Source organism: Aedes albopictus, unplaced genomic scaffold (assembly GCF_035046485.1).
Source record: "Aedes albopictus strain Foshan unplaced genomic scaffold, AalbF5 HiC_scaffold_358, whole genome shotgun sequence".
In the NCBI taxonomy this organism is placed as follows: Eukaryota; Metazoa; Arthropoda; class Insecta; order Diptera; family Culicidae; genus Aedes; species Aedes albopictus.
In genome coordinates this window covers 1-25735 of record NW_026917153.1, presented here as the reverse complement: position 1 = coordinate 25735, position 25735 = coordinate 1, and the positions used below count along the sequence as shown (strand labels likewise).

The window sequence follows — 25735 nt, the reverse complement described above, 5'->3', positions numbered from 1 at the left end:
CGTCGGTCCACTTTCGTAACGTCAAGGTTGACCACGAATGTCAAAAAAGAACTGTTTACCATTATTTTATTTTCGAGTTTATTAACTATTTTGTCATTGTTTAAGTTCGCAAAAAATCTATTGATATCAAAATAGCACGCTTCTTCGTATTATACAACAAAATCGTGAAAATATTTTTTATTTTAGGAGCCTATTTTCGTTTCATATGGATAATAAGTACCATATAAAATAGGAATTTGCAATCCTGTGAATACTATGTACTAGATATTTATAGTTTAACATTATTCTTGCCGCAATGCATCTATGGAAAAAATAGAAGTAACCAACAATGATGACATAAAAGACGTATGCGACACAATTACTTACAACACATTTTCGTTCAGCTCCAAATAGTGCATAACTCATGCTTTCCCTCACGCATCATTTTACTTCTTTTCTTGTACTTTAGAATAAATTAAACAAGTGTAAAAGAGGTAGCTAACTATGATAGATCAGATCTATAATAGGTGAGATGTGCATATATAATCAGCAAAGTTAAGACTCGATTATTCGGGACATGCAGGATAATCGAACCTTCATTAGCGTAGGTGCCCTAACTCAACTTCATTGGTGTTGTTTCCTGTTGTGGATTCCTCCAGGATGTCCAACTTAGTATTCCTCCAAGAACTCTCATCTGGAGATTCTTACAGAGTTTTATTCGAGATTTCATCTTCCGATTACTCCAAAAATACTATCTTGGATTCCTTCAGTACTCCTGTTAGGGATTTCAACTTGTATATCTTTTGTGGATTCCTCCAGATTCCTTAACCTTCCGTAACTCGCGCGGTTGGCCAATACCGCCAGCATCACGCTAATGCTGAACACAAAAAAAGCGAGATGTTTTCAACGTGTTGTACAAAACACAACAGCGCGGTCGTTCGGGAATAAAGGATTTTAGTCTGTTGGCAATTAGGGAATAGAAGTTTGGTTTGGGATCATGAATTCGATCTAGGGATATCTCCAGGAACTATCGAAGGATTCCCAAAGTAAACCCATATGTCTAGAAGGTTTCCCAAGGAACCCTTGGGAGATTTCTCGAATAAAAACTCCGGCAGTAGTTTGACTTTCAGGATTCTGGAGTATTTCCAGAAATAGCTACCGTAAAGTTTTTGTAAGGAATTCTAGGAGGGCTCCCAGAAGTAACTTCTAGATGCTTTGCAGAGGGATATTTCTGTAGGATTTCCAAAAGCAACTCCTGGGGGACTCTCATAAGAAACTTCTGGAGGTTTCCTAGAACAAAATCCTGGAGGATGCCCAAGAAGAACTCTTGGCGGAAACGCAATAAGAAACACTGGAGAAATTCCAAAAGCGAAAATAAAATAAAGATAAAATTCAGCCAAATCTCTTAAAAGATTTCAAAATCAAAGTTTCAGAAGGAACTGCTCTGCGCACAAGTACCAAAAAAGATCTCCTGCAAGAATCCTAGAAAGGATTCGTGGAGATAGATGAGTCACAGAAGAGTTTCCTGGAGAAATCACCGAAGCAATTTTGTTGAGAATCCCAGAAATAACTCCCTATTGGTTTCTAAAATAAAGCTTTTGGAGGAATTCCAGAAAAGGAAAGATTAAAAAAAAAATCTTGGAAGAATTCCCGTAGGAAATTTTAAAGATTGGAGCAACTCCTGTAAGGATTGCGGAAGGAAAATATAGATGAATCTTAAAAGGAACTTTTGAATTAATTTCAAGAGGTTGTCTTGGTTAAAACACAGAATAATTTTCCTGATGAATTCAGATTCCTGATGGAATTTCTGAAAGAATCCCCGGTAAAAATCCAGGACTAGGTTCTGTTCCAAGGAAATTCCAAGTGATTGCACAGGTGAATTCCTTGGGATTCAACAGCACAACAAGATTTTATCCTTAACAACAATTTTCCCGGAAATCATCTGGAATTCCCGGCTTTTTCCCGCTTTTTTCTCGGTCATTCCGAATTCCCGTCTTTTTCCCGGTTTTCCCGTTTTTCCCGGTTCGGTGGCCACCCTGGTTGAAGTATGGTAGGAACAGCACTTCATTTGTTGAAAATAAACTTGTCAGACATAGAAGGAACTTTCGATAATGCTTCATATCCATCTATCTATGCCTGGTGCCTACTCATAAAACAAAATAAAATTCCCAGTTTTCCAGTTTTTTCCAAGGAGGAGTTTCAAAAGCTTATAATTCAAAAAATTAACCTAAATATTATAAAATGCATATAATTTTCAAAAAAAATATACAGAAATATCCCCAGAAATAAAGTTGGAATTTTCAGGGAAAATACGCAAGATTTGTTATAGAAATTTTACCAAATCGCTGAATTCTTTCAATAACTTTTGTTTGGCAAAAGTCCTCAAAATCGGTAAATTTCAGTGGTGTAGTATTGGGCAAATCTGGCTTGGACATCGATGTTTGAGAATCGATTCGAATCGGATCATCAGAATCGATTCACCGATTTAATCGAATGCTTTGAATCGATGTTTTCACATCGATTCGATATTATAAAATATTAGAAAAATAAAAATGATTCGTTTGCTGCATGTAGTTCAAGTTCATGGTATATTTTATTTTAAAAAACAAATTCAATATCCAAATTTGAGATTGCATATCGTACATTTTGCGACACTAATTCGAAAATGGATATAACGTTAAGACAGTGCATTCTGAAAAAAAAAAATGAAATTAGTATTACCGAAAATTTGCACTTTGAGTGAGTCGTTTTCGGGCATCTACCTCTACGTAGTTATCAGTCGTATCAAACAGAATGCGAACGACTAGTTTGATCGCCTTCCTAGTAGCAATTGTTCTTCCTCAACACAGTGGTTGGGGAAGCGGTGCCTGTACGATAGGCAAACAGTTTCAAACAATAAATAAATCGCTTTCGCTCGTCGTACATATGTACAACAGAGATGGTTATATTTGCGGTTTAGGGGAAGATGGTATAGATCGATGAGATTAGAATTGACCCTTATGACAACTAAAATGCCGAGTCATTAATTGGCTCGGTAGCTTAGTTGGTAAAGCACTTGTCTAGCGAATAAGGATCGTGAGTTCAAATCTCACCTGAGCTGTGGACTTTTTCCCAATTTAATCAATAATTTACCCATCTGTACATATGTACGTTGAGTTATTTGAAAATCATGAAATTTAATATTTTTGAATCGAAAGAAAAATCCTGAAATCCTGAGATTCCCCAGAACTCTGAGAAGTATTTCCATAAAGCACTGAGATAAATTCATGCAGACTGCTGAGAAAAATTCCCCCAGAATCTTTAAAGAGACTTCTCCACAATACTGAAAGGAGTTCCTCTAGAACTACCATCAGGGTACCAGATTCCGCTCATCTAAGGCCAGTTTTGCAGAAAAACATCATCTGTTAAATGACTGGTAAGCCAATTTATAATGTTTTTGCATTTTAAGTTAGTTTAATCTAAGTACAATCAGATACAAAACAAGACTTATGTAGAACTTTTCATAAAAGTATGATTTTATTACAATTTGTGTGAGACCAAAGTGGTCCTAATTCCGCTCACGGACAAATGTATGTCATCTATTAAATAGACTTTTGCGGAAAAGTGAATCATTTTTGCAACTCTTATGTTTTTACAATTATTTTTTCCTGTTCAGCGGGAGTGTATAGTAGTGATTGAATACACTGTGTACTAAAATCGACAGTTTTTACAATTTTCACGTAATTTTTTGCGTGAGCGGTTATTGGAACACATAAAATTTCCTACAGCTTTTTTGGGTCCAATAGCCGCTCAAAAAAATCTACTGTTTTGTTTTTAAATTTTATGTTATTTGGTAAATATTGCATAAAATGACTTTGCTCTCATTTAATTTATATTGCCCAAGAATATCAGCGACGAAAAGGGGGTATTTATGCGTGAAAACTTGATTTTTGCAACAGTGAGCGGCTATTGGGTCATGAGCGGCTACTGGTACACTGACGGTATGTGAGAGATTTCTTCAGAATGTTGAAAATGAAAGGAAAGCAAGATGTTCGGAATTGTCAGAGAAATTACTATTTTTTTGTAGCAGTCCTTTTTACGATCAGCTCAAACTATAAATATATTTCAAATTAGTACTTCAAACAAATAAATCTTCACGAACTTACAAGAAATAGTCTTCCTTCCTCTGCGATCTTTTCAATCCATTCCCTGTGGTACTTATAGCGAATCGTTCCAGCGCTAATCCTACATTTCAGGATACAAATTCATGAAATAGTATACGATTACTAATGCGACCGTTTTACTTACGATCGGATTCGACCTGATCAGCTTTCGGATTTATCGCTATGTATCGTTTTACCACCGTGTACTCCGCGGACGTATAACTTAATAATTATTTCTGGCGTTCCACAACCTGCCAACACCTGCATTCGATTACTATTCTACGCTATACAATCACAATCTAAATAAGAAAGTTTGAGCACTAATTCCACTTCTCCGAATGCAAATTTGTTTTGTTTTGATTTCGCTCTTTTTCCCTTCATTTGCATACACTTATCAATAACCTTCTACCGCAGTTGACCGGTCACGCATAACATTTGGCTTGTTTGTCTTTCTCGGTTTGAATCGACGGTTGGTGGAGCTCGACGCCGTAACAATCCCCAGCCCGTAACTCCGGTAGCCGGTCATCGGTTATTCCGGAATTACCTTCAGTTACTTCCCAGGTCACATATTTGGCCACAACTTGCCATAACGTATCCGCTGGTCTGGCTGTACTGTCTGCCGCAATGATTCTCCGCACTTCTGCTCCCCGTCGACCGTTTGTCCATGCCCCTCCGCTTCGCTTCTGCTTTTTTTTTCACATCTAGCTTCCTATTTGTACTTCTCAATCGCAACTGGTTCACCACAACTCCTGCCTTTTCGTCAACTCCGAGTATAATGCCGCTTTGTTCATACAAACATCACCTTCCAAACGTATCTGGATCCTTCTCTTTGATCGATTTACCTTTTTGTACCTTGACATGACTAAAAGTGTCCTCGGATTTGTGCTGACGAGATCTGTTGTCTTTATGGGATTGAAACTCCTTCACCAGGTCGTAGCTTTGTCCGCTGAAAACCTCACTGTGATAGCCGACAACATGTGTATTGGATGATTTTACATCACGGCTAGAACCATATATTGTCCACCCCAATGCTGACTCGACCGCTATCGGTTCTCCCGGGCTACCCAATCTCGCATCAATCGGCGCCATCGTGTGTAGATTATTCAATCCGATTAGAATTCTCGGACGACTACTCCTGTACGACACTACCGGTAGGTCCCGGAGGTGTTCGTACCGCTGTGCCATCTCTTGAGCATCTAGTGACTGCTGTGGCAGTGCTAACTCAGCTACGGTACATACTTCATTCATTAGTAGCTGCTGTTCACCTCCGATTGCTGAAATCTTCAGGCTGATTCGCCTCGAATCCTTCTCAACGCGCGCTACGTCTCCGGTCCAATTTATTTCTAAATTCTGCCGGATGCCATCCGCACCTAACTGGTCTGCCAGCTCGTTCTCAACCATCGTGATGGAAGATCCTTCGTCCAGAAGAGCCATGGTTGTTACGGACTTATCCCGGAAGGTCAATGTTACCGGAAGCATTCGGAATAGGATGTTACTTTTCTGTCGATTTTGGGCATTCATAGCAACTCCTCCGAATCTCGGATGCAGCAACGGGTTGTGCATCTCCGTGCACCCGTCAATAGTACATCGCATCCTGAATTCGCACGCTGTATTGCTATGGTGGTTCAAGCAAACATTGCAGAGTTTCCATTTCAGTACAAACTTCATACGATCCTCGGGAGTCATGTTTCGGAAGTTTCGACATAATCCTAGTTCATGATTTGATCGCTTACAGACTTTACACACCTTTTTACTGGATACCATCGCTGCCGGCTGATTTACAATCGTTGCACCATGATTGAAGACCGCTGATCTATCCTTTTCCCATCTATTCCCGAAGCCAGAGCCTCCTTGTTCTTCTTGATGTACTTCTTGGAAGTCGACGGACACGTTTGCTTCGCAGGCTTCAGCAACGATTTCCGACAAGAAGTTTGTGAAGGTTCGTAGCGTTGTCGCATTCCTCCTCCTCTTGTACCGTACCCATCCACGTTTGTCGCTATCAGGAAGTTTTTCCACTAGTTCCTGCACCAACAACGGGTTAACCAGATGTTGTTTCAACCCGGCAGCTTCCAAATGTTCGCAAAGCTGCTCCACTGCTGTTCCAAATGGAATAAACGTCGCCAGTTTATCAGCCCTCGGTGGTTCCAGCCTGTGCACCTTTTCCAAATGACACCGTAGTAGTTGCTCCGGTCGACCGTACAGCTGTCTCAGTTTGCCAATTACCTTCGGAACGGATTTCGGAAACAACAACTGCCCTCGGACACTTTCCAGTGCTGGCCCTTTTAGGCTTTCCTGTAGCCGCACCAGGTTCTCGACTTCGGTGAAACCACATGCCTCGTTGGATGCTTCGTAGGAACCAATAAACAACGGCCACTCCTCCGGTTTTCCGGTGAACACGGGTAGATTCTTTGTTACTCCGTTTCTCGCTGCCATCTGCAGCTTCGTTGGCACGCTGCACCGGTTCCCCAGCCCGTTTTTGACCACTTTCTTCACTTTCCGCTTCAGATCACCATTTTTCATCTGTTCTTCATCATCTTCTTCGGTTTCCAAATCCTCTCCACTCTCTTCTTCTGAGTCGGAATCTTCCCCTTCTTCCTCCAAATCTTCTTCACTATCTTCTGATTCTTCTTCACGCCGCGATATCTTTTTATTTTCTTTCTTCTTATCTGTCTGCCTCAGTACTATTCCTTCTGGATTTCTGGGAGGAGTTCTCAATACATTCTCCTTCTTTTTGCTCCTGTATCCTGTCATCTTCTGCTGTCTCATTTCCTTCTGCACATTACACATTTTCGCTTCGAAAGAGTCACGCATTCTCTTGAACTCCTTCAAATGGTACCTCTCGTCCGTCAGGGCCTTTTCCATGAGGATTTTTTCATCTTCCCGCTCCTTCGCCCAAATCGCGTTTTTCAGCCTCATCTTCTTCTCCTTCAACTCTCGCTCCATATCCATCCGCTTCTCGAGAATGATCATTTCAATCTCCATTTCCCTTTCTCTAGCTTGTTGTTCCACTTCCAACTCTTTCAGACGATTTTCTAAATTGGAACTGGCATTATTACCTGATTTCGCTGACTTAATACTAGACCTATCGGACTCATCACCTAACGCTTTATTTTTCTTACTATTCTTCTTCTTCTCCTTCTCAATCTTTCTCATGTACTCACTGTACTGCTGCTGGCACTCAGTTGCCGGACAGAACCACTTGACTTCCTTTGTTGCCTCCTCCGTAGCGCCAACACACCGCGTATGGAACCAGCGGTCACAGTTGTCACACCCAATCATCTGCTCGTCCTCTTCCGAAGTCGTCCCGCAAGCGCCGCAGGTGGTCATCGTCAGCTCTTCTACATCCAACATCGCTTTCGAAGTTATGTCCGTTATTTCTTTTTGAGTTTGTTCGGAATTGTCAGAGAAATTACTATTTTTTTGTAGCAGTCCTTTTTACGATCAGCTCAAACTATAAATATATTTCAAATTAGTACTTCAAACAAATAAATCTTCACGAACTTACAAGAAATAGTCTTCCTTCCTCTGCGATCTTTTCAATCCATTCCCTGTGGTACTTATAGCGAATCGTTCCAGCGCTAATCCTACATTTCAGGATACAAATTCATGAAATAGTATACGATTACTAATGCGACCGTTTTACTTACGATCGGATTCGACCTGATCAGCTTTCGGATTTATCGCTATGTATCGTTTTACCACCGTGTACTCCGCGGACGTATAACTTAATAATTATTTCTGGCGTTCCACAACCTGCCAACACCTGCATTCGATTACTATTCTACGCTATACAATCACAATCTAAATAAGAAAGTTTGAGCACTAATTCCACTTCTCCGAATGCAAATTTGTTTTGTTTTGATTTCGCTCTTTTTCCCTTCATTTGCATACACTTATCAATAACCTTCTACCGCAGTTGACCGGTCACGCATAACATTTGGCTTGTTTGTCTTTCTCGGTTTGAATCGACGGTTGGTGGAGCTCGACGCCGTAACACAAGACTTTTCCGGTACCTTGGTAAACATTCTCTCGGAATTAAAATTTTTCCTAGAATCCTGAGAGAGATTACTTCATACCTATGAGACAGATTGTCTCAGAATCCCCAGAGGAATTCTCCCAGAATCCTGTGACAGCTTGTCTCAGAAGCCTAAGAGAAGCTTTCCCTTGGGATGCTCCCAAAATGTTTGAAAATCCTAAAAAGGATTATCCCCGAATCAAAAGATGAATCTTCCCAGAATCCTGTAAGGAATTCCAAGAGCGGTTCGTTCACATTTTGGAGATAAACTTATCTAGAATACTGAGAGAGATTCTCACAAAAGATTTTCGGAATTCTAAGATGAATTTTTCAAGATACTTAAAAGATATGACCCAGAATTCTGAAAAGAGTAGCTTTGGACCATAAGAAGGATTTCTCCACAATCCCTCACAATACTGAACGGGATTGCTAAAGAAACCTGAGATGTACTCTCTCAGAAATCTGGGAGATGGAATTCCCTGAGAAGAATTCCTCCAGAATCCTTCTAGATGTTCTCTCAGAATTCCCCTAAAATCCTGGGAGGAATCTTTTAGAATGCTGAGAATAGTTGTACCAGAATCCTGAGAGGAATCATAAGAGGGTTTCTACCAGATTTTCAAGAGAAATATATCTAGCAACCTAAGAAGTATTTTTCCGAAAATCTGACAAGGATTCTCCTTGAAAAGGATTACAAAAACTTCCAGGAAACCCAGCAAAGATGGGACTGATATGCGATCATGGGCAGTATAGCCCCAGAATCCCAAAGATTTCCCCAGAATCATGAAACAAATTCCCAACAATCTTGAAAGAAATTTCCTCAGGATCCTGACGGGCTTTACCCCAATGAAGCCGAGTTTTCAGAGAATCTTGGGAAGAGTACCCGCAGAATACTTAGTGGTGTTCCCCCAGAACCTAAAAAGTATCTAACGTAGAATCCTGAGAAGGATACCATTAGAATCCTGTGTGGGATTCCCCCAGAATCCTAAGAAAGATTCCCCCAGAATTGTGGGAGGAATTCCGCAACAATTCTGAGAATGCTAAGTATGATTCTCCAAGAAGTCTGAGAGGACTTGAGCGCTTTGAAGGGTTCAAAGGAATCTATCGCTCATTCAACTTTTTGTTCTGTTATAATTTCATTGACCAGATTGCTTGCATCTTCCTACTGTTGTGTTCTTTTAGCCCGGTTAAATAGTTTCCCGCTAAGAGAGACGAACCAGCCAAGGGCTGAAAGTCTCTCAAATAAAGATAAATCAATCAATCAGTTTCCCGCTTTTCTTTCGTAGTTTATGCAGGTTGTTATTCCGCCAAAGCACATCTCTTTTTGAAGAGCGTTTCTTAGGAGCACAACTGCCATGGAATGCATGTTGAATCAGGCTTGAAAGTGTTGTAGCGCTATTTTCAAGTCCATAACAAGAATTTGGGATGTTATTGACACTGTCCCGTTGAATTCCCGTGGAAAGTTTTGAAGTATAAAGCTCCCAGTTTGTTTTCCTAGGATTTCTCGTAGTTTCTTTGAGTTGATGACCAGCCTCATATTCAAACAAAATATGCTTGTGATCAGGTAAAGAGGTTTCGTCTGACACATGCCAATTTTTGATTTTTTCAGATAGTGTAGGACTATACAATGGTAAATCAAGAACTTTTAGGGTAGTCTGATGTCTCTACGGGAAACGTGGCCTGGGTTGCGTTGACCAATGTAAAGTACTAAACAGCCAACTAGAACTCCGGCAATATCCCTAATATCTGTGTTTGATGTTATTGAGTGAATGTGATGTTTGTTTTGTGAAAAAAAATAGGAGTTCCATCAGTAATCCCACAGATCATATGGGGTATGGTCATGTTGAGAATTCGCAATGCTATCGGATTCTTCCTTGAATTCCTTCCGGGATTCCTCCTTGGATTCCTAAAGTAGTTTCTACTTTGAATTCTTTCGCAGTTTCTCACAGAATCCTTCCAGCGAGTTCTTCCATGAGTTTATCCCAGGTTTTTTTTTCTCTGGAGGTTTGCCGAAGTTTTTTTTTCTGATTTTCTTCAGTTCTCTCAAGTTTCCACTCAGAGGAGAGGTTCTTTCGGTACTCTTTTTGGATTGCTGAGAATTGTCCCTGGTATTTCTCCCAGAATTGCTGCAGGAGTTTATTATTATACTTGCAAAGTTATTTCAGGAATATCACTTTTAGTGGTTTTCCGGGATAGCTTTCCAACAGTTTCTCTCGGAATTTTTGCGATATTTTTGTAGAAGTTCTTCCGGAGATTTCGTCCAGAGAGTTTTCCGACGTCCCTCTTAGATTTTCTTGCGGGATATTTCCGTAGTTTCTCTCATGAGTTCTGTTATAAGTTTTCCCAGTTCTGCTTGAATTTCCTTGAAATTTTCTTCTAGGACTACTCCCAGATTTTATTTCTGAGATGTCGAAGTTTTTTCAGAATTTCTTTCGCAGTTTCTCTCGAGATTTTTTTTTGTGGAGTTTCTCACTGAATTTTAACTTGATTCCTTCCAATATTTGTCCAGAAATTCCTTAAGGAGTTTTGTAGGTTATTCCAGGAGACATTCCGAAGAAAAATTCATGGAAAAATCCCTGCAAGAACATCGGGGGCAACTATCAAAGAAATCCCAAAGGAGCATTCAGAATTTCGGGACAATTTCTGGTGAGGATTTCGAGGAGAGCTCTAGGAATAATCCCTAGAAAATCTGTAAAAAAATCTCACGTGGATCATTGCGAGAAATCTGGAAATCCAACCACGAGGAAAAGCTGTGCAAAAGCTCGGAAAGAAATCCATGAGAAATATAAGCAAAAGCTGCTGCAGAAATCTCAGAAGGCACTCCAGAAAATCCTTAGGAGAAAGTTCAGGGTGAATACAGAAAAACTGAGGGTCATCCCAAGACCAGCACCGGAAAGGAATCTTCTGAGAGAAGACCCCGGGAAAAATTCTGAGAAATCTCTGGTGAAACATCAAAAGAAATCCGGCAAGAACCTTTAGGGAAGACACTAGCTGAACCTCTTGTAGCAGTTCTGGGAAAAACTCTAGAAGGAAGCTCAAGGAAATTTCTTGAATAAATTATAGGGAATCTTTGGTAGAAATCACGACAAGAACTTCGTGAAAAACTTCTTGAAAGAGCTCTAGTAGAAATCGCAAGAATAATTCCTTTAGCAGTTGTGGGAAAATCCCGAAAAGAGAAACACCGAAATGAGTCGCACCTTCAAGAGGAATTCGGAGAGAAACTCCACAACATCTGCGATTTTTTCATCGGTGCGAGTATTCAAGATATTCCCTGAGTATTCCAAGTTTTTCCTTGTTAAATGAAATTCCCTGAGGGTTCCCGGTTTTCCAGGTAGTAGACATCCTATAAGAAGCGAGCCATGGAAAATCCAAACGCTCACCAATGTATCATACACTAGATTTACACTGTGCTTGCAAAAAGAGAAATCACTTCTAATCCGCGAAGATCGTCTGTAACAATAGGCAACAAAGGGTTGTCCTCAAGGGCAGCATCCATTTATTACGTAACGCTAAAATCGACCATTTGATCATTTGATTTAAAAATTGACCAATAATGAAAACGATTAAACACTGAATGAAACCTGTGGAGAAACAATCATATTCCTCACCGTTTGGAAAGTCGGACGGAGGTTCTGTTCGTGAAAAATTTAATACAAATGACACAGAAGTTTGAAGTGTCGAGGCATAAACTAATTACTTGATATATGGTCATTAGTTGACAAGATGCTAATAGAAGACAAACGGGACTTGCCGCAAGATTCCAGCTTATTGGACGCAATGGCTGAAATCCCCCAACCCAAAAGAGTAATAAAAGTAACGAATTCGTAGTATCACTCTATAGAGCAAACTTTTCGAATACAATCCAATCAGCATTGTTACTTACCATCACGGAAGCATCCCAGCCGGTACATGGTAGGCATTTTGATCACAAACGCGAAGATGTCGTCGATGAAGGTATTCAAAAACTTGTAGGTCATCATTCGCCACGGCAGATGGGCCACCGATTTGAGCTTGTAGTTGATAAACAACTGCGGCGTCATCATGATGAATCCAAACGTTAGCAGATATCCGTACAGCATGTTGAGGACGAACGAGTACCAGCCCTTGTGCTCGTGGTAGATCACCGAGTAGATGCCGTACGCGATCAGCAGCGGGAAGCAGGCCCAGCCCAGGTATTTGAAGGCCATGTTGTCGTACTGGCGGGTGCTGGACTCCACGTAGGATCCCTTGTCGGAGAAAGAGATCCGCGGAAGGAAACCGAACATCAGGTCGTCCTTGTTGATGTTGATGTTGACCACCTTCTGGATCTTCCACACTTCGATGCCGAGACCGACGAAGCAACTGATCTTGATCATGAAGTTGGTCTCATTGTCCATTACGTACAGCAGCACGATCAACGATTGGAACACGTTGAAGAAAACGGATCGCACCGAGAGACCTTCCAGCGATTTTCGGTCTTTCCAAAATTGGATGTCGTTTTTGAAGGCGAGCAGTTCGAACACACTGTGCAGAATGGAAACTGCGATCGTAATCCCCAGAAGGTAGGGATTCGTTTCCAGGAGGGTCTCTTTGAGGGAATCCTGGTCTTCGTCCGATTCGACGCCGCCAGTCAAAGCCTCGCCGAAAATGTTATTTGTCCACTTGTTGCGGTGAGTTTGGGCTGCATAAAGTTGCCACTTGAAAAGCGACAGCGGCTGATAGCAGAGATTCAGCTGCAGAACAGGGGTGGTCTCATTGATTGGCATGTACTCTCGAAGCATGTTCCAATAGTCATTGTGGAAAACGATTGGAAGGTAGGTTTGACCCCCGGGAAGGAATTTGACATATTCGTCCAGAGGAGGAGGAACTGACCCTTTGATCCAGTTGGTCTGATCTGTGACCAGATTGATGGTGAGATTCGGATGCCAGTGAGCGACTATCCGGTCCTCCACCAGAGCATTGTCCAGCTCCTTTTCGAACTTTTCTTTCTCCCCGGCAAGCAAATTGTGCGTCTTGACTCGCTTAATCTTCTTGTACTTACTCAGCATTCCCGTGGCATATCCCATGTACTTCCCGGCGTAATCTTCTCCGGCCGCCGGATTTGGACTCTTTCCGGCTCTTGTAACGTACGTATGCAGATAGATCGATCCATTGTTCATCAGCCGTTCGGAAGCCTTGATCTGAGTGCTCACCGTGTAAATCCCATCGCCATCCCGGCCACCATACCAATCGCCGTACATTAGATCCTCCTGCAGCCAAACCAGTGCGCTCGGATCGTTAAAGTCCACCTCCTTCGCATCCTCCGAGATGTACACGTGCAAGTCGAACATGGTCCCGTTCTCGAACATATTCCACGCCGTGATCTTGCTCTGTCCTACGGCACCCGACTGGGTGTTGACTTCCGCACTCGGGGCCGGTTTTCGGAACATGTACGAAATGAAATAAATCACCATTGCCCGCAGGATCAACGATTTCGTGATCGCAAAGAACGATTCCACCCTACTGGGCTGTCGGGCTTGTTGCTCCTTAAATGAAAAGACAAGAAAAAAGTTTTAAAACACAATAGTTGTTAATTGGTTAGTGTTAATTTATTTATTTATAGATTATCACTAATAACCAAATACGATTGACCTTAACGCAGGCTGATTTCTGAATTTCGTCGAAAACCCTTTCCCATTCTCTTCCCATGTACTTACGGCTGCTACGTTTCCATCGTTGTTGGCCACCAGTGGTTGTCCTTCACCTCCAGCAGCAGCCCCGCCAGGGCCAGGGCCAGCACTCGCGTTCTGTGGCATTTCGTCCGTGATTCCCGTTTCGTGAGAACACACCGGAAAACAAACTGTTGCAGCCGATCGCTGCACGCGACTTTAGGGGGGAGAAGTTTAGTTAAATCGTGATTAAACTTCGGAAGAAAAATTAAACCAGGCCACTGAAGCAGCGCGACGACGGAGAAAAGGCAGACGACAGACAAGACAGCTGAGCGTGAAAATTAATCGGATGATTTGAGCCGACTTTGACAGGTGGTTCCACGACGAGGAGCGGTGACGGTGACCCGATCAAAAAGAGCTGACGCGCAAACGACTGCTGCGTTTCAGTAGCGGGAGCATAAATCGGGTTGGCTTGTTTTTCAAAAGGACGTAACTGAATTTCAAATTATTTGTGTAATGCCTGGTTTAGACTCGCTCAAATCTACACTCAGGAAAATTGCCTCATACTTAATGGCAAATATCCATGTGCCAAACCACATCCAAAGTATATGCAACCAATACCCGATTACGCAGGCAAATTAGCGCATGAATAGTATGTGCTATAAGTTGTATGAGTCGCAGCTGTATGGTGCCTCATCAAAAATATGAGTCGCACTAATGGAAAACATTTGTTTACCCCCATTGCAAAAATCCATGTCCCGGACACATAGAAGGAATGAAGATTTGTTTCCAAGTGTACCTATTCAACAAGCGAAATTCTTGAATTTTTCTAATCAAATTAGCTTGTGATTGGTAAAAAATTACGAGAACTGTCGTTTCCGTCCATTTTCAATATGATTCTGATACTGATTTCTCCGCAAATTCAAGATCAAAAAACACAGTATGCACGACAAAGTTTGTCGGGAACAGCTAGTTTATTATAAATTCGAGAAAGAGCTCTAAAAATAGCTGTGGAAATGCGAAAAGAATAGAAGAATTCGAATGACCCCTAATTGTAGAGGCACTAGGTGAGACGAGGAGGAAATCGTTTGTTTACATCAAAAATGCAATATTTCGTCTTCAAAATTAACAAATATTTTGCATTGGTAATGGCTTCCATTATCATTATTCTTGATGCCCACGCAGACTGACACCGGATTGGCCAGCTAACAAAGAAGGAAGATCGCCCGCCGGAGGCACAGCAAGAGCTCCTCAAATTTATCACATAAAATGTTCGTAAGTACCTACCGGATCTAAGCGCATCAAATATAGTATTAAATTTTCTTTCGAAAAAGTGCTCGTTTGTTTCTCTACGATGCGGAATTCGATACGAAAAAGTGAAAAAATTGCACTTTGCCTGCGCTGCGCAGAGAGTAAAAAATTCGAAGATTGAAAGTGAAGATTGACATTCTCATTTTTTCATTCGTGTATGGCCACATTCATTGTCAGCTGAAAGCCTCTCTTTTTTCATTCAATTCTCTGTCACGAATATTTTTTCGCACGTCGTAAAATGTCCAATTTCTGTTAACAGACGCACAATCCGACTTAATGGACAAGTAGAGAACATAAATAATATTCTAATTAACTACTACACACCAGTTTTGAGGTGATTGGAAGTATAATCGGGAGTTACGGTCCAGTTTTATATCTCATTGAAAATTGTCAGTGACAGAAAAATGAATGAATAGGTGAAAAAATTCATTCACCAAAATGAATTTTATTTTGATCCCTCAGTTAAAAATCTTCAAAATTCACGTTGAATTTCACTCATTGAAAATTAAAATTTTAAACTCTGGCGCTGCGCCATGGCAAATTTTGGCAGAGTCACTCTTTTCATAGGGTTCTCATTCCTGCCACCAGAGAAAAGAGTGATCGTTAGCTTCCGTCAAATTCGCTTATAGTAAGAGGAAGTTCAGATTCTGATAAAATTGGTTCAGCACGCCAGAAAATGTTAAAGAAAAGCTAACATTTTTTTATTTCTAATTTGAGTAGTTGTAAAAATCGTTCATAGAGCTTGCTGACGTTTATTCACCTTTCTCTTTCAAACATGCAGGCTGAATAGGATTTGTTGTCATCAGGAAAGGTTTCCCGATGAAAACAAATCCTATCCCGCCTGCATGCTTGAAAGAGAGAAGTGAATAAACGTCAGCAAGCTCTATTGTATAATCGGTTAAATATGTAAATAAATAATTAAATATGAAATGCGGTTCTGTAAACCCTGATAAAAAATATCATAAAAATACGATAAATTTTATTGTTACAACCAAGGGGGAGTCGCTGAGCACATCTTTACTTGCGCCAATTATTTTCAGTGTGCCACCGGGTATTGAATTGTGCCTCAGTGTGCCCCGAAGTGCCACTGCTTGATGATTCAGATTTTGCTTGGCAACTACCAAGACAACCAACTGTTTGTTTTCATTTTGCAGGTCAAATGCACATGGTTGCCTAGTTTTTTCACCCAAACTCAAGTGTCAAAATTGTGCCTCAGAGTGCCTCGGTGTGCCACACAGCGTGTAAGACGGAGTGCTTGGCACCTCTTGGCACAATGTTCCAAGCGACTAGCCCCTTGGTTACAACACCATTTTTTCGAAAAATATTCACCATTAAACGTATCGTAATTTACACGGCACACTCACCATCAACCCTAATGTTCTATACCATTCGGCGAATGGTAAATGGCACTTTTACAATAAAAAATGGTGGTCGTTATGTATCTTAACCATAAAATTTTGAGAAAATTTTCATACACTTTTTCGCGAAAAACAATAGAATGTATTGTGTTTTTATGAGACATTTTTAGGGCAATTTTCAAAAGAAAACAATATATCTTAATGTTTTTTCATTGTTCTTACAATACAAATACAATTAATTGAATGGCGTCAAATGAATCGTTGTTACAATAAAAAATACAATAATATGTGTTGTTATTTGTAAGTAGTTTTCGCTTTTGAAAATCCATAGAATTTATATTTCCCACATTTATTATGCTTTTGATCGAAATACAAAGAGACCGAATGTGCGAAAATTGATTTTTAACCTACTTAGAACTGTCGCAACTCAATTTGGATTAGTGCATATTGTTGCTCTTAATTAGCTTAATGATGCGCAACAGAAAAAATAGATTCAATTTTACTTCGCAGCTGCAACTTCGCATGTGCTTCTAGCGACGACTTCGATTTGGTGGTGCGACGATAATATATCCAGCATTTAAGAGAACTAACGGCCGCCAGAATGATATGCACATTTTATGATAAGAATCAAACACTCTGATGTCTGTCTGGTATGTATTGCTTGGCAGCTGTTGATAAGATCTATCATCAATCTTTTCAAATAACTGCCAAATATCACAAGTCAGACCTCAGGTCGTATGATCCATACCATAAATCGTTTACAGTTCATGTGGCCATTAGTATCTGTAAATGCTGGAGAAAAATATTACCGAGAAATATGAATTCTTTGGTTTTTCAAAGTCGAAATCTATTTACATAACAACAAATATTATTGCATGTTTATTTTAACATCGGTTCAATTGACCCCATTAAACTAATTGTATTTGTATTGTTATCAATGGTAGTTTACTATTTACTAGATTCCTTTAATTTATTGGAAAACATTAGAAAAATCATTGTTCATCTTTTTCTTGTCGTAACGTCCTCACTTGGCTAAAACCTGCTTTTCAGCTAGTTTTCTATAAGTACTTCCTCAGTTATTCATTGAGAGCTTTCTCTGCCAACACGGCTTGATGTCTATCAGTCGTTGAAGTTTTAACGAATAACATTCGAAAACCGAAACATCTACTGTACTCAAATTTAAAACGAAAACTAAAAAAAATATGTCAAGTGATTTTGTATTTGATTATACAAACCTGATCCAAGCAACAATAATATTTATTGTTATTTATTTGTTACGAATTATTTTTAAGTGTAATTGAGAAGTAAACTCTTTTTTTAATAAAAAGTCCATGAGAACTTTGCAGGCACTTTTGCAACCTCGTTTGCAACTATATAAAAACAACTTAAATTAATTTTTACTGATAGTAACTCTAAATTATTACAGAACTATTGAAAAACAATCGAATCAATTAGTCACCAATAAAGCTAATTTTCATTTATTGTACGAACTATATGGGCTTGATTTCTATTGTAAAAAGTAACAATATATCTACTATGTGTTTTATTGTGAACCATAAAATCAGTCATATGTTAATAATATTTACCATGTAATGAATGGTATTTTTTTATCCGGGAAGCTGTTCCCGGCGAGTGAGCCCTTGAGTGAGCCTTAAAATAAACGATTTGGTAAAAAAAATATCTAACGATGCTTGCGAGCTGTTTTGCTACTGAAATGAGGAGGGGGGGGGTCTAGAAAAGTGTAACAGTACGTGTATTAGGTATAGGAAAATAGCGTGACAGAGGGGGGAGGGGGTCTAGAAATCCCAAAAAATTTTTGAATCTTCCCCAAGTGCCCAAAAATAGGCCCCCTTGCCCAAATGGTCCCAAACCTATCAAATAGAATACTAAATTGCATGAAAATAATTTTTATCATTACATTGTGAAAAAGTTAACTTTTCACCCTGCTTTTCACTGAGAAAATAAGCAATAAAATGTCTTAATTTTTAAATTAAAACAATCCAGCTTTCCACGCTAGCCATAATGGCGGATGCCATAAAAAATTTGACAAGATCTGTGCCCTGTGCACTGAACTGAAATTGAAGAAAACAATCTCAGCAAACCTTGAGTTTGCCAAACATGTTTGTTGATTTTGATGTCACCTAACCAACCGTTGATGTGTAAAAATTTTCAAAGGCGATACTGAAGGTTTTTCAATTCAGTTTTGTAGCTTTTAATTATTTTCTTTTCGTTTTAGATTTTATTGAACTAAGCTTGAATGTGGATCCCGTGAAATAATTTTGAAGCATTATCCGTTCAATCGATTCTGATGAGTTGGACTAAGAAATGCGAACTTTCGTCGGTCCCCATTGTTGCATAATTTTTTCATTTGAATCCCAGAATTTTCCCTAAAAAAATGTAACTGAAATCGCTCCAAATACCTAACAAGAAAGAATCTGCTAAAACCCGTTAAGAATCGTAAAAAACACATGAACTCATAAACTGAAATCTCCATCGAAAAGTTAGAAGATTCGCTCCTAAACACTCACTGAATGTCATTTTCTATCTTTAACCCTAAAAGGGATACCTGGGGTCCATTGGATCCCAGGCGCCTTTCAGAGCTCGTCTTTGATGGAACACACTCAGCGAGGTGACCAAACTGAGGCCATGAAGGTATCCCTTTTAGGGTTAATTAACACCAGACCAAAACCGGAAAAGCTCCGCTCTCCGCTCGAGCCACTTCTAGGTACCTACCAGACATCTAATCATTTCTAACAAAATAATGGTATGGGGTTCTCTACGCCCATTCGTGGATCGCATGGGACTCTATCCGGTCCTGGTCCGGTGCAACTTAAGGCCCATCTGTAAGCGTTCTTCGGTTTGCATCTGACCGTTCCTATGGAATCATGAATATGATTTACAATTACTTTTATTGAAGCGAGAATGTGTTTAGTTCGCGATTTTCATCGTCTGATTAGCTGACTGGCACCGGGGTACGGTTTGAGAACCCCGGTTGAAAATTTCCCAATATATGGCATCAAGTGGTAACCCCAGGGCCGGATCTAAGGGGGGGCCGGGGGCCCGGGCCCCGGGCCCCCACATTTTAGGGGCCCCCACAAAACCAATTTTTGGTTGCTAACATTAGCTTTATTTTTCATATTGCTCAAGTACTGTTCGAAAATAAGGAAAAAACATTTTTCGTCATCTCTCCGAGGGGCCTCCACATCCGCTCGGGCCCCGGTCCCCCACAATCCTTAATCCGGGCCTGGGTAACCCGATGGATGATAGGTGGGATACAACCATGGAACGGGGCTCTGCAGGGAGCTAGATCGTACGTTGACCGGGATTCGTGAAAGATCTGTCAAATAGCGAACATCGATGCGAGGGTTTTTTTTTGGATAAGATTTGTAAAGGTTGTCCGGCTTTGTAGCTTGGTTAGTGATTCCATCCCCATGATCCAAGGTCGAAAGCCTGCCAAGCAATGGCCTGAGTGTCCTCCAGTGCCGATCGTGGTTTTCCGAACGTTTTCACCCGTGGGCAGGTGCCACCGCTTTGCGCCACCTTTATCGTTAATCATCTTCGGGGTGGTAAGTGGAGTTCCTGGAGCACATCCTACCGCTGGCGTCCACCATTGTCGTTTCTCTACCGACACCGTGGTCAGTGCTGCATCTATCACGAACCTGTAGCCACAATCGTAGCTCGCCATTGTTGATCGCCACACGACCCCCCTTCTCCCCCGGCACACGTGGCCGCTTAAGCCTCCGCTGCCACGGTTCGTCAACAACGCCGTCAGTCCGTAATTCTTAAACGTCCGCGGATCCCCCTCAAGCCAGCCGCTTTGCACACGACCATCGAAGCTGTCATTGTCCCGGAAGACCGCTATTACCGACACCCGTAGGAACCTCCAAGAAACGTGCGTGGCTGACTGCCTTCGTGGAAAACCCCGCATGCCACCATCTTGACCCCCTGACATTTTCGCAATACGGATACGGACGCTGACTGAAACTCATGCAGTAATTCCTAAAACAAGAAATATCGTAAATTATGGAATTTAAATAAAAAATGTAAGCAAAAATATCACGTCTGACAGGTAACAACAAAACGGTTAATTTTAGATAGCACAGCTTGCTGAGAATATTTTCTTCAATTTCAGTTCAACGTGGGGCACAGTTCTTGTCAAACATTTTTATGGCATCCGCCATTATGGCTAGCGTGGAAAGCTGGATAGTGCCAAAATGTACTAATTTTTGGCCTTGTTTTCGGCGCTTGTGCTGAAAAAGTAGCATTTTTCGGTACATAATTTTACCAACACACATTTTTCATTCATTGTCGTGTGTGTAAACAATAGCTATTATCTGTTACCAGTTGGGATAAAAAGTAATCGCTGGTTTTTCTATGTTGCTTGTTTTGTGCCTCCTTTGTCCGACAATTCTCTTCTCTGATATTATTGCGCGCAAACCGCAAAATTTTACAGTCTGGATTCGCTGGTTGAGTCACGACCGCGCCCCGATTAGCGAATCGCGTTCGTTCGTTGGGGCAACTGACAACTGATCCAAATGCTTTAGACACACGCAACTGACGAGAAATACGTCACGAAACACTCGCATACTTACACAAACGTTCTGTATATAGGAGTTGCGATGCGACGGGGGTCAGACGTCAAACTCGTTTTGACAGCGATTTTGACATTGACAGTGCTTTTTAGTTGGGTTTTGCCCCAACCAGTGAACATTCAACCAACATTAAGTCTATGATTCAACCATCGAGACAACCCATCTAACGAGCCTCCAACGAACGAATCGGCACTGTATTCCCACCTTTGGGTTTCCGCGCCGAAGACCCAGCGCCAGATTCGGCGACAAGAAGCCATGACAGCAGTCGCCGGACAGTTGGCAATCCTGATTTTTGACAGCGGTCGCCCGTTACTTATGCGAGTAGATTGTTGTCATGCAAATAGAGCTTTTCGCAGAAAATGCATGTGTATTGAGTTATTGTTGACTTACTTTTTGCCGTGTTAGTGTGTAGTTCAGCGATTTGCTGTATCGCGTTAGCTTTCGCTGGAAGAAAACGTCATGTTGTTCAGCGAATCAACGAAAATTTTCAATGAAAAAAGCAATAACCAAAAAAAAATCCAAATACCCCCCGTTGGTTTGAACAACACCTCATGCAAACAAACGGGGTTCATTTTTTAATTTGAACTTCTTGTATCCCTGTGAGCATCGAAAAACACACTGATTGTAAACCTTTTTGCTATTTTGTTTTGATTCTGCGTTCCATTTCATCCCGTTCCATGAGCAGAATGACGTTTGAACCATTTTTAGTTTGAATGATGTGCAGATTAGAGGGGGTCAAATTAAAAAGTGTTCAGATTAGATGAGGTCAAACCAACGGGGGTAGACGGTACTTCATTTTACGAGCCGTTTTCATAAACAAAGATTTTGGAAGAAGGCGGCGTCCTAACACGTGAATATCAACATCAATATCATCACTCTTATCGTTTCATGAAATTTATAATTTTGTGGAAAAAATTTAAATCAGCTGTTCATTCGCAAATTACGTAACGCAGTTTCCCAATTTTTGACCCCCTCCCTCCACCACGCAACAAAATTTGTATGGAAAATTTTGATTTTTGTATGGAGTGGAACACAGCCTCCCCTTTTAGCGTTACGTAATATGCGAACGAACCCCTACCCAATGTTAACTACCTACCTAATTTACATTGACCTTGCACGAATTTCTCTCGATGTTGATTGATTTTCATTAACGGGTAGTCGGCCACTGAACTGAAACTCAGTTTTGACAGTTCAACTGACTTGAAGCTCTTTTTCACCGAAACACATCTCGGAAGAGACACGTTGGGAAAGAGTAAGTTTGGATTTTTTCGTTTTTCCTGGAATATTCGTGATTTTTCTTAGTTAATTTATGATAGTTATGGAAATTAACAATAGTTGAATTAGTAAATTGTAAAATATTGTTGAAAAATCGAGTTTTACGGTAGTTAAATTGGTTTGTTGTAGTTGGTGCATTCTAACCTCAATGTGTCTGATCCCCGTCGGATTTCGTTGTTATTGTTCAATCTCATTGATTTTTCGCAATTTTCCGCTATTCCAGACTGATCCAAGATGCAGATCTTCGTCAAGACCCTTACGGGCAAGACCATCACCCTTGAGGTCGAGCCATCGGACACCATCGAAAATGTGAAGGCCAAGATCCAGGACAAGGAGGGAATCCCCCCAGATCAGCAGCGTCTTATCTTCGCCGGAAAGCAGCTGGAGGATGGACGCACCCTGTCCGACTACAACATCCAGAAGGAGTCCACTCTCCATCTGGTGCTGCGTCTCCGCGGTGGTATCATTGAACCATCTCTGCGTATCTTGGCCCAGAAGTACAACTGCGACAAAATGATCTGCCGCAAGTGCTACGCCCGTCTGCACCCGAGGGCCACCAACTGCCGCAAGAAGAAGTGTGGCCACACCAACAACCTGCGCCCCAAGAAGAAGCTGAAGTAAGCTATTCGCGGGTTTGGTTCGGTTTGCAGGAGGTGTCGCGCTTCAGTTTGCCAGTTCAAAGACCTGGAATTCCGTGTTTTTAAAATGTAAGGTAGAACTGTGAACAAGTGAATTGAAGTTGTCACAAAGGATTACTATAAAATAAAACAAAAAAATGTTAAAAGCTCGGATATGATTATTAATCGTCTGTTGAAAGATTGTTCTTCTGAGGAGTTAGGTGTAAAAAGATAAGTGTCGCTAGAGACAACTTGATGCATTATATTCAGAAAGATCTTACTGATAGTGACGGGTTCAATTCCCAGTCGGTTCAGAACATAACGAAAATTTATTTCCTTAAGCTTTACCGCCCCTATCCGCATAACAGTCCCATGTTTGCTGGGTTTCCTATTTACTTGGGACTATTGCGCGCATGGGGGTAGATTAGACCCCTGAATTGGAATGCCTGAGTTAACTCCTGAAGAAATTGCTGGAGGGAATCCTGAAGGAATCCCTGGAGACAACTTGTTGGAGATATTCCAAGCGAAATTCGAAAAGAGACCCCTGGCTAAATTCATGAAGGAATCCTAGGATAAGTCCCAAAACAATTCTTTGAGGAAATCCTTGAGGCATTCCCGGGAGAATTTCTGCCGGGGTCTCTTTAACATTTTTTGGAAGAATCCCCGAAGAACTTTCTAAAGGAACACCCTGAAAACATTCCTGGAAAAACTTCTTAAGGAATTTCTCGAGGAGCCTTCAATTCCTTTGCAGCAGCTGCAGGGAGTATTCTTGAAGGAATTCAATGATGGACTCCTAAACAAATCCGTGGATGAACTCCCAAGAGATATTTCTTGGAGATAATTGTGAAAGAATTTCTGCTTCTTGGAGAAATTCAAGATTGAAATGGAATATATGCAGGAGATAATCCATTTCAATCTTCAGGTAATCCTGGAGAAATTCTACATGCATCCCTGGAAAAGGTGATGGAAGGATTTCTGAAAGAGCTCTTGAATAATTTTTTGAAAAGATCGCGAGAGGAATTTCTAAATGAATTACTTTAGGTATACCTGAAGCTATCCCTGGAAGAATTACCACAGCAATTCCCGGATGAGTTCCTGGAGGAATCGCTGCAGGATTGCTTGGAGGAATCTCTGAAGAAACTCCTGTAGGAATTCCAGGAGGAATTTCTGAAAGTATACATGGAGGAATTTCTATAGGATTCATGGAGGAATTTTTGGAGGAACTCCTGATGGAATCCCTGGTGGAATTCATAGAGAAATCCCTGGAGGAATTCATTGAGGAGACCCTGGAGGAATCTCTAGAAGAATTCTGGGTGGAGTTCCTGAAGAAATTTCAGAATAAATCTCCTTCAGAATTCCTGGAGGCGGAGTCCATGGAGAAATTTCTGGAGAAGACCCTTGAGGAATCCCCGGAGGGATTCATAGAGAAGTCGCTAGTGGAATTTTTGGAGGAATTTCTGAATAAATTCTTGAAGCAATCTGTTACAACCTGGAGTTCGGGGTGGCCGAGACACATGGCAGTGTAATGATAACTCCAGGAATAAATGGGAAACAAATAAAAACGTACTTTATTTACATAAAAGGTACATGACTAAGACGCGACACGTATACGGTAGGACGACTACAATACCTCTAATCTAATGTCTGCCTTTGTGCTTTAACCGATCGCATACTGAACTGCTATCGGTGAGCAAGCAGAGCAGCGAGAGACGCGAGACTGTTCAGTGGTTCTCAACACAATCCTTGGAAGAACTCCAGGAGGAAACCCTAGGAATTCTGGGAGAAATCCCTAAAAGAAGTTTGTGAAGAAATCTCGTGAGAAATTTGTGGAGGAATTTCTAGCGGAATTTCTAAAGGAAATCCTGGAGAAACTCCTTGGAGGATTCATTGGAGGAATTTCTGCAGAAATCCTCGGAGTAATTCATGGAGAAAATTCTGATGCAATTCCTGGAGTAATCTCTGGAAGAAGCCTTGTAGGAATTTCTGGGACAAATCCTGAAGAAATTCATGGAGTAATTCCTGGAAGAATTCTTGGAGGAATTTCTGATGGAGTCCTTAGAGAAATTCCTGGATGAAATCCTGGAGGAACGCCTGTAGGAACTCTTGGAGGAATTTGAAGGAATTCCTGGAAGAAAACATATTAATTCCTGGAGAAATTCCTAGAGGAATTTAGGGAGTAATTCGTGGAGGAATCCTTGGATAAATTTCTGGAGAAATACCTGGAGAATACCTGGAAGATTCTCTAGGAAAATTCCCGGAGGAATCCCAGGAAGAATTCTGAATAGAATGCCTGGAGGAATCAGTATAGAAATCCTTGGAGGAGCTCCTGGAGGAATGCCTGAAGGAATGCCTGGAGGATTCGCTAGAGAAATTCCCAGAGGAATCCCTGGAGGTATTATTTGAAGAATCCTTGGGGGAATCCCTCGAGGTCGGGGCTGGATCACAACGTCCAAGGCCATACTGTACCAGTCGTTAAGTCGCGTTTTTTTTTACGAAATAACGTCCAAAAGTTTAGATGCGTCATAACATCCTATGTGCCTTCTTTCCTTGGATTTTGTGGCGTATCTGCATGTCCGGACGTTATGCCAAGGAAAGATGCGTGAAATAGTACTGAGACATTATGTATCGGCTCGGATGTTATAATACTGCACCCTGGAGGTCTCCATAGAGAAATGCCTGGAGAAATTCCTTGAAGTATCACCTGGAGGAATTCTTGGAGGAATCCCTGGAGGAATTCCTAGAGAAATGCCTGTTGGAATTTCTGGAGAACCCTCTCTAGATGAACTCTTGGAGAAATCTCCATTATAATTTCTGGAGGAATC

General features: G+C 41.0%; 2 protein-coding genes and 1 long non-coding RNA gene across 3 annotated transcripts; 1 reads left to right on the top strand and 2 right to left on the bottom strand.

Moving 5' to 3' along the window:
- Nucleotides 1-7489: 7489 nt before the first annotated feature.
- Nucleotides 7490-7989, bottom strand: LOC134284624 (uncharacterized). Its single transcript, XR_009995845.1, has 3 exons — nt 7769-7989; nt 7627-7705; nt 7490-7572 (listed from the first exon to the last, which is right to left on the bottom strand). It is a non-coding gene; the product is annotated as an uncharacterized LOC134284624 (long non-coding RNA).
- A 3992-nt stretch (nt 7990-11981) lies between these two features.
- LOC109404628 (putative lipid scramblase CLPTM1) lies at nt 11982-14101 on the bottom strand. Its single transcript, XM_062843613.1, has 2 exons — nt 13809-14101; nt 11982-13637 (listed from the first exon to the last, which is right to left on the bottom strand). The coding sequence occupies exons 1-2, from the start codon at nt 13905-13907 to the stop codon at nt 12009-12011; spliced, it is 1728 nt and encodes a 575-aa protein (XP_062699597.1). The 5' UTR covers nt 13908-14101; the 3' UTR covers nt 11982-12008.
- An 8049-nt stretch (nt 14102-22150) lies between these two features.
- Nucleotides 22151-23087, top strand: LOC109416572 (ubiquitin-ribosomal protein eL40 fusion protein). Its single transcript, XM_029864453.2, has 2 exons — nt 22151-22273; nt 22520-23087. The coding sequence occupies exon 2, from the start codon at nt 22531-22533 to the stop codon at nt 22915-22917; it is 387 nt and encodes a 128-aa protein (XP_029720313.1). The 5' UTR covers nt 22151-22273; nt 22520-22530; the 3' UTR covers nt 22918-23087.
- Nucleotides 23088-25735: the final 2648 nt, after the last annotated feature.